This window comes from Durio zibethinus, chromosome 19 (genome assembly GCF_047325235.1).
Source record: "Durio zibethinus cultivar Kanyao isolate XHJ-2024 chromosome 19, ASM4732523v1, whole genome shotgun sequence".
Classification (NCBI taxonomy): Eukaryota; Viridiplantae; Streptophyta; class Magnoliopsida; order Malvales; family Malvaceae; genus Durio; species Durio zibethinus.
This window is the reverse complement of record NC_143180.1, coordinates 4,108,458-4,115,105: the sequence shown is the minus strand read 5'-3', so window position 1 is coordinate 4,115,105 and position 6,648 is coordinate 4,108,458. Positions and strand designations below refer to the sequence as shown.

The window sequence follows — 6,648 nt, the reverse complement described above, 5'->3', positions numbered from 1 at the left end:
TTTTTATTGAATATTGAAAAAGCATTTTACTCACAATGGCCATTGGTTCACATTCGGAGTCAAAATGTAAAAGCAGTATCTCTTAACATGGTAACAAATCATCATTCTCGTTCCACCGCACCAATTTGTAAGTTTCCTTTCCTTAACCCAATTATAGTCTTTTTGGTTGAAGTGTTGAGGCCACAAGCACATAGTTTTGTTCATTAAATCCTGACACGGAGGTCGGTGGTTTTGTTTATAAAATTGTCCCTCTATTAATACCTAGCTACCTTTCTTCCTTTTTTTTTTTTAATTTTTTTCTCTCAATATCAAAATAAGTTTCTTATTAATCTGGAAAGAAAAATCCACTCAGATCTTTTACTTTTTGGGAATATTTCATTACATGTAAAAGCAGTCTTGTTTCATTTTTATTTGTTACTAATCAAGCTTTAATCAAATTGACTGTAAGTCTCTCTATGTTTCCACGTTTTGGTTTTTTATTCCTTTATTGATTGTCAAAAACCTTGTGTGGTTTTCAATTAAACTTAACAAACTGTTTTCTCTCAATTTTCAGTTTGGGATTTGTTGGCAGATTGAGATATAGAGAAAGAATCAGAGTTGGATTAATGGCGATGAGCAATGGTGATTGGCCTGCGGATATGTTGACTGAGATTCTCTTGAAATTGCCTGTCAAGTCTATCCTTCGTTTCAAGTGTGTGGCAAAAACTTGGTGTGATCTCTTTCAAAATCCCAGCTTTGTTTCTCAGCATCTTAGCATTAGCAAAAAGAATAAGCGTCTTCTTCTTTATTATCACGATGACAACAATGATAATATTCTTATGCGTTTGTTTGTTGATCAAAACCTTGTTTCTTATCATGATTTGCATCAACAATTGCCCTCACATATTGCTGATCTCTATGTTTTTGAGTTACGTGTGGATAATGGTTTAATTTGTTTATGTGATGAGGTCAATTGTCGCATAACTCTATGGAATCCCGCCACAAGAGAATTTAGGATTCTCCCTGATTGTTATCCGGACATGTCACTAAAAGGAAATAGTAATACAGATATTCTTGGATTTGGATTAGATCCTTTGTCCAATGATTACAAGGTGATTTATATGGCGTATTATCTGATGTTAGAGGATATTGTACGACCACCTCCACCTCGCTATGCCGTTTACCGGATGAGCACCGATTCATGGAGAGTATTGAAAAAGGAAGATGTTCAGTTCTTACAAGACCTATCTTTTTGCTGCGGCAACGATAACGCATGTGTAAATGGTGTTTGCTACTGGAACATGTCCAAGTTTGGCTCTGACAGTAAGATCCTTGCATTTTATTTGAGCACTGAAGTTTTTCAATTGATGGAGTCACCTTGTCCTAAATCTAGTGGGAAGCTGCTTCCATTACATGATCGTATATCTTTTTGGGATACTGAGATGAGGGATAAAAGTGACAAAACTAATGAGGTTTGGGTGTTGAATGAGGATGGGCAGTGGACCAAACTTTTGAAGATTGAACCTATTTTAGATGTTGAAAGGATGTTTGGGTTTTGGATCAATGGTAAGGTATTCGTAGAATCCGGACGTGGACAGTTATTGCTTTATGATCTTGAGAATGAGGAATTCAGCGAGCTTGGTATTAAAGTCCAGGAAGGTGGAGAAGATCTTCTTCGGGTTCACAGTTATGAGGAGAGTCTTGTTGTTATCAAAAGAGTGTGAGTTCTTTGTTTTGGTTTATACAATGTTCTCAATTTTCTCAAATTGTTGTTGAGGACATGTTTATTCTTGGTTGGTAAAAGAAGATTTTCTCACCTATAAGCCTTTGCTTTTGAAACCACATTTGGTTTTTCAGTTATTTCATTGCAACAGGGTGTATCTTTGTCTCATTTTACATGCGCTTGGGATACACAACCTCTTGGATCATGGGTTGTACGCACAGATTTTTACAAGAAAAAACGATTCCTGGCCTAGTGGTGAAAGTAGATTGTTCCTAATGTAATTCCTAATGTAAGCAACAAAACAAATTTGACCACTTGTCGATGCATGGCCGAAAATAGCTGAATGATCCACCTCATCTATTTCGATTATCCTTTCAGCTGAAACCTTTTATTACTGGTACCATCGAAAGACAGCCAACCCCTTAGAGAGCAGTGATTCTTTATTTTCTTTTTTTTTCTATAGTAAAAGCGGATAAGGCAGAGTTTAAACACAAGCCTGAATTTGAACCCGGATCCTGCAGGGTCAACCCACCCGAAGAGACACAAGCCATTGCGCCGAAACCCGCAGCTTTATAAAGCAATGATTTGCGGAGATTCATGCAATGTTTTACAAATTACTAATTGAATATTGCATACCAGTATTCTATGCCAAATGCAGGAAACTACAAGCAACATTTCAATACTTGCATGCCTGCATCATTCATCCATGATATCATCAAAGTTAAAAAGCTGTAAACCACTCAATTAATCAAAATTTTCACTTTAGATGATAAACCAAAAATGGTTCACAAAATCCTTCATTCCAAATCCCAAGCACTACCACTTTGATGAAAACAAAAATTTGGTAAACCATGATGAAAGCTAAACTCATCCCGTAATCGTAAGACCTTGGCTTCTCCTTCTTCTCTTTGAAAAGAGCTAGAAGTGACACACCACATACCTTAACAACCTTGAACCTGACTCCAGGAATATCTCCCACAGCATGCCCTTTTCGTCCAAATCCTGCAATCAAAACCTCATCCTGCACCAAATCAAACCAAGCATGGTATTAGGCAACACTTAAACTCTGTTATCTACTGCAAGCTTTTCACAATTTTCTTTAACTAACAAATCATACCAGTAGACAAAACATCCCAAAGACTGAGAAATTATGAACATGGATCAATGAAATTCTACTCAATAAACATTAACCAAAGACAAAAACATGGTTCAAAGATCAGAAGAGTTATGACAAAAACCAGAAAATTGTGTATAACTTGCATTCTCCTCAATGTAGTTTAAGCAACCATCATTGGGTACAAAAGCAGCAATTTTCTTCCTCTTCTTGATCAGCTGAACACAAGCACATTTTCGGATAGCAGAGTTAGGCTTCTTAGCTTCAATGCCACTGCAAATGCCAGCAACAAAATTGTCAAGTTCTGCATCAAATTCAAGCGCGATCTGCTAGATCAATACCCTTAAAACATCATCAAAAACATAACTTAGTTCTAACATTTTTTCAAGCTTAGTTCTAACATTTTCTCAAGAACTATGCCTTGGGTATGTGATGATCTAGCAAATGGTTTCTTCCATTCATTTCCCAGATTGGACTTCTTATATGCCCTGTCAGCCCACATCTGCCTCCTGCGGTGGGTTCTCAACTTACGACTAGCTCCCATTCCACGAATCTTCCTGCTCAAAACTCCCACTTTGTCAGCATATTTCCCCAAAATACAACACAAATCACCTTATAAAGGCTTATCTACCAAGCCAAAAAATCAAATTGGATAAACAAAAAATGAATTTCCTTTGCACAACAGCAATCTTCAATATATATATGCATCACAAAAAAGGCAAAAGGTCCACGAATATAAATAACCTAACCCGACCCAATGGTTCAAAAGTTCATTAACCATCGTTTCATAAGTTTCTATCTACAAATCCTGAACAACTACGATAATAAATTTCTCACCTTCTTCCATAATTTTCCCATCAACCAAACAGTTAATTATAGACATTTTGACCCATAAATTCCACAACTTTATCAACAACCAAACACACCAGAAACAAAAGGAAAAGAGAAAGAATTATTGATCCACAAATCATCTAATCATATAAACTAGATCTTAACGACTACTTTACTGAAATAAACAAAGCCAAGGGCAATCACGAAATGATTCACAAGCTAAGCCAAGGGCAATCACGAAATGATTCACAAGCTAGCATTTTTCAAATGCAAGGATCCAATTGAAAAGAATAAAAAATAACATTTTTTAGAAAAATAAAATTAATATAAGGAAAAAAACTAACCCCATTTTTGCTGGTGCGAGAAAACTTTACTGAGACTGAAATATGAAAGTAAGAGATTGAGAAGAGAGAAAGTGCCGGCTGGTGCAAATTGTAAATCCTAACCCTAACAATTGATTAGCATGTAGTTTAATTTGAGAGCTTCTTTGTATTTTCATTTTTTCTCTTCAAACCTTTTTTTTCAAAAATTTGTTTTAATAAAATTGTTTAATTATTTTTTCTGTTTTTTTCTTTACACCCTTTTTTATATTTTAATTTTTGGATTTATAAACAGTGAAGTTTTTAAAATCTCAAAATTTACAAATTCAAAAACTTTTAAAAGTGTAGGATTTGGATAACCAAAAATTTAAAAGTTTCTGTCTCAAATCATTGAAATCAAGAATAAATGAAAAATTCACATGCATAATTTTTGTCTATTAATTTTTAAATGACCTTACAATTATTTTAAAAAATTCATGTTATATTAGATTTTTTTTTCAATTGAATATTTTTTCTAAATTTTAAATGTAACTTTTTTTAAAATTTATTAGATATGAAAATTTGATAAGTTATATAACTTTTTGTATATGCATATCTAGTAAATTATAAATTTTATCGAAAATCATATTTGAAAATTTAAAATTGAGATGAGAAAGGATAATTAAATAATTTCACCTAAAAATAATTTTGAAAAAAAAAGTGAGTATAGACAAAAAAGATAGAGCTGTAAATGAACTGAACATAAACAAATAAATATATAACTTTGGTTTTATTTATTTATTTTTAGAGGTGTTTAAGCTCAATTCATATTTAGTAACAAAAATTTTCTGTTCATTCAAATTCAATTCGTTTAAATGATAGAATATTCGCATTTCATTTATATTCGGTTCGATTAAGTTAAACAAATTCATTCGTAAATATTAACCGTATATGTTCATTAATATATATAAATGAATATATTCATGAACAATAAATAATTCATAACTAAATAAATTTAAATAAATAAACTATAAACGAATAAAATGAATCTTTAAATTATTGTAATAGTTTTTTGGGCCGTTAGACGAATTTGAAAACAAAAAAGAGTGGCTATCAATTTTTTTTGGTTAAGTACGATTGGTCACTTATTAAAACTTACATTTTTAATAAAATCTTAAAATTAATTAAAAATTTACCAAAAAGATAATTTTTTAATATGCAAAAACAATTTGAATTCAAAAGTCGGTTACGTGTGGAGAATGATTAATACATCTATAATACTCGTTTAAAACGGTATCAATTAATGATGTATTATCCTTTAATTTTGACAAAAATATCTCAATCTTGGTATTTGAAATTAATTTTCTTAAAATTTTTTATTGAAAAAAACATATTTTTATTTTTTGTTTTTTTCTTTTATCTTGGTTGGAAAAATAAATAAGAACATTGCCTACTGAAAAATTCTAAAAAACATTCCAGTACTTTAGCCATATTAAAAAGAAAATTTCTTACCTAAAGATCTTTTAAGAATCACTACTCGAAATTTTCAAAATTCTCATCATCAGTGGTTCATATTTATCTTCAAGATTTATGTTTAATAAGCATATTGTAAATTATGATATCTATATTTTAAAATCAAATAATATTTTCTATAAATTCATTTCTTATTCTATTTATTAAAAAAATAAGAATTCTTTATCTAAAATTATTCTAAATGCTCAAGTACATTGGTAATATTTTAGATAAATTTTTTTACAAGAATAACTACTCAAACTTTTTTAGGATCTCATATTTGGATTTTTTTGTTTACTTTTATAAAAATTATTAATATTTAGAAGTCATGCAATAATATTATTATCTATAAATAAATTTATTTCCTAAAAAAAAGTATACTCTTATAAATATTTGTATTTTCTTATCTTTTTAAGAAAATTGTTCAACTTAAAGGAAAAAATAAAAATATTTGTATTAAAAAGAGTTTCTAAATATTTCAATACTTTGGTAATATTTAGAAATTTTTTCTCATCTCGTGAATTCTCAAGAATCACTACTTGAACTTTCCAAAGTCTCATTATCAAAAGTTTTCATTTAATTATTAATTTTTACTATTTCATATTATTATTATTACATATTTTCTTTAATTTACTAATAAGTTTTATAACACTAATTTTTCTATATCCTTTTTTATTTAATTCTAGGTATTTGAAGTATTAAGATGCATCAATAAACAGTTTAAATAACGTAAAAATAAAAAAATTTAACAAAATTAAGAAAATTACTAAAAATAGGCTGGTCAACACTGGTTCATGGTCTATGAGTAGTTTAGACCAATTCTCAATGGTTCAGGCCAGTTCAACAAGCGGTTCAAAGGGTCCTGGTTGGTTCAAAAGTGGTTTAGTTGAATCGATTAAATGCTGATAGGAAGGTGGGTTAGACATGCCAATCCCAGATAGAGTAGCTAGGTCGCACGCAAATCCCTCTAGCTGAAATGATGCCATTTTCATGCTTTCTCCCTTTACCATAAAACTAAAAAAAAAAAAATTATTTACTTAATTTCATAGCTTTTCCCAAAAAAAAGAAATTTTACTCTTTTCAAACAAAACAAAACTCTGGCCAAGCTTCAATACCAAGATCCAAAAGCTGACAATTAACTACCATTATTGCTGCTTCCTTCATCACCAACCACTACTCGTTGATGTTGG

The 6,648-nt window shown here is 30.7% G+C and overlaps 2 protein-coding genes across 4 annotated transcripts; one reads left to right on the top strand and one right to left on the bottom strand.

Moving 5' to 3' along the window:
• The first annotated feature begins 298 nt into the window (after positions 1-298).
• LOC149513357 (F-box/kelch-repeat protein At3g06240-like) lies at positions 299-1,821 on the top strand. The gene is made up of 2 exons (XM_089748398.1): positions 299-443; positions 554-1,821. Exon 2 carries the CDS (start codon positions 606-608, stop codon positions 1,701-1,703), a length of 1,098 nt encoding a protein of 365 aa, XP_089604524.1. The 5' UTR covers positions 299-443; positions 554-605; the 3' UTR covers positions 1,704-1,821.
• A 625-nt stretch (positions 1,822-2,446) lies between these two features.
• On the bottom strand, positions 2,447-4,161 carry LOC149513356 (small ribosomal subunit protein uS12-like). 3 transcript variants are annotated; one of them, XM_089748399.1, is made up of 4 exons: positions 3,992-4,158; positions 3,218-3,373; positions 2,963-3,089; positions 2,447-2,723 (listed from the first exon to the last, which is right to left on the bottom strand). In XM_089748399.1, the coding sequence occupies exons 1-4, from the start codon at positions 3,994-3,996 to the stop codon at positions 2,460-2,462; spliced, it is 552 nt and encodes a 183-aa protein (XP_089604525.1). In that variant the 5' UTR covers positions 3,997-4,158; the 3' UTR covers positions 2,447-2,459. The 3 variants fall into 3 exon arrangements, with proteins under 3 accessions (XP_089604525.1, XP_089604526.1, XP_089604527.1); XM_089748400.1 differs by having other exon boundaries at positions 2,941-3,089; positions 3,992-4,157; XM_089748401.1 differs by having other exon boundaries at positions 2,585-2,723; positions 2,959-3,089; positions 3,992-4,161.
• Positions 4,162-6,648: the final 2,487 nt, after the last annotated feature.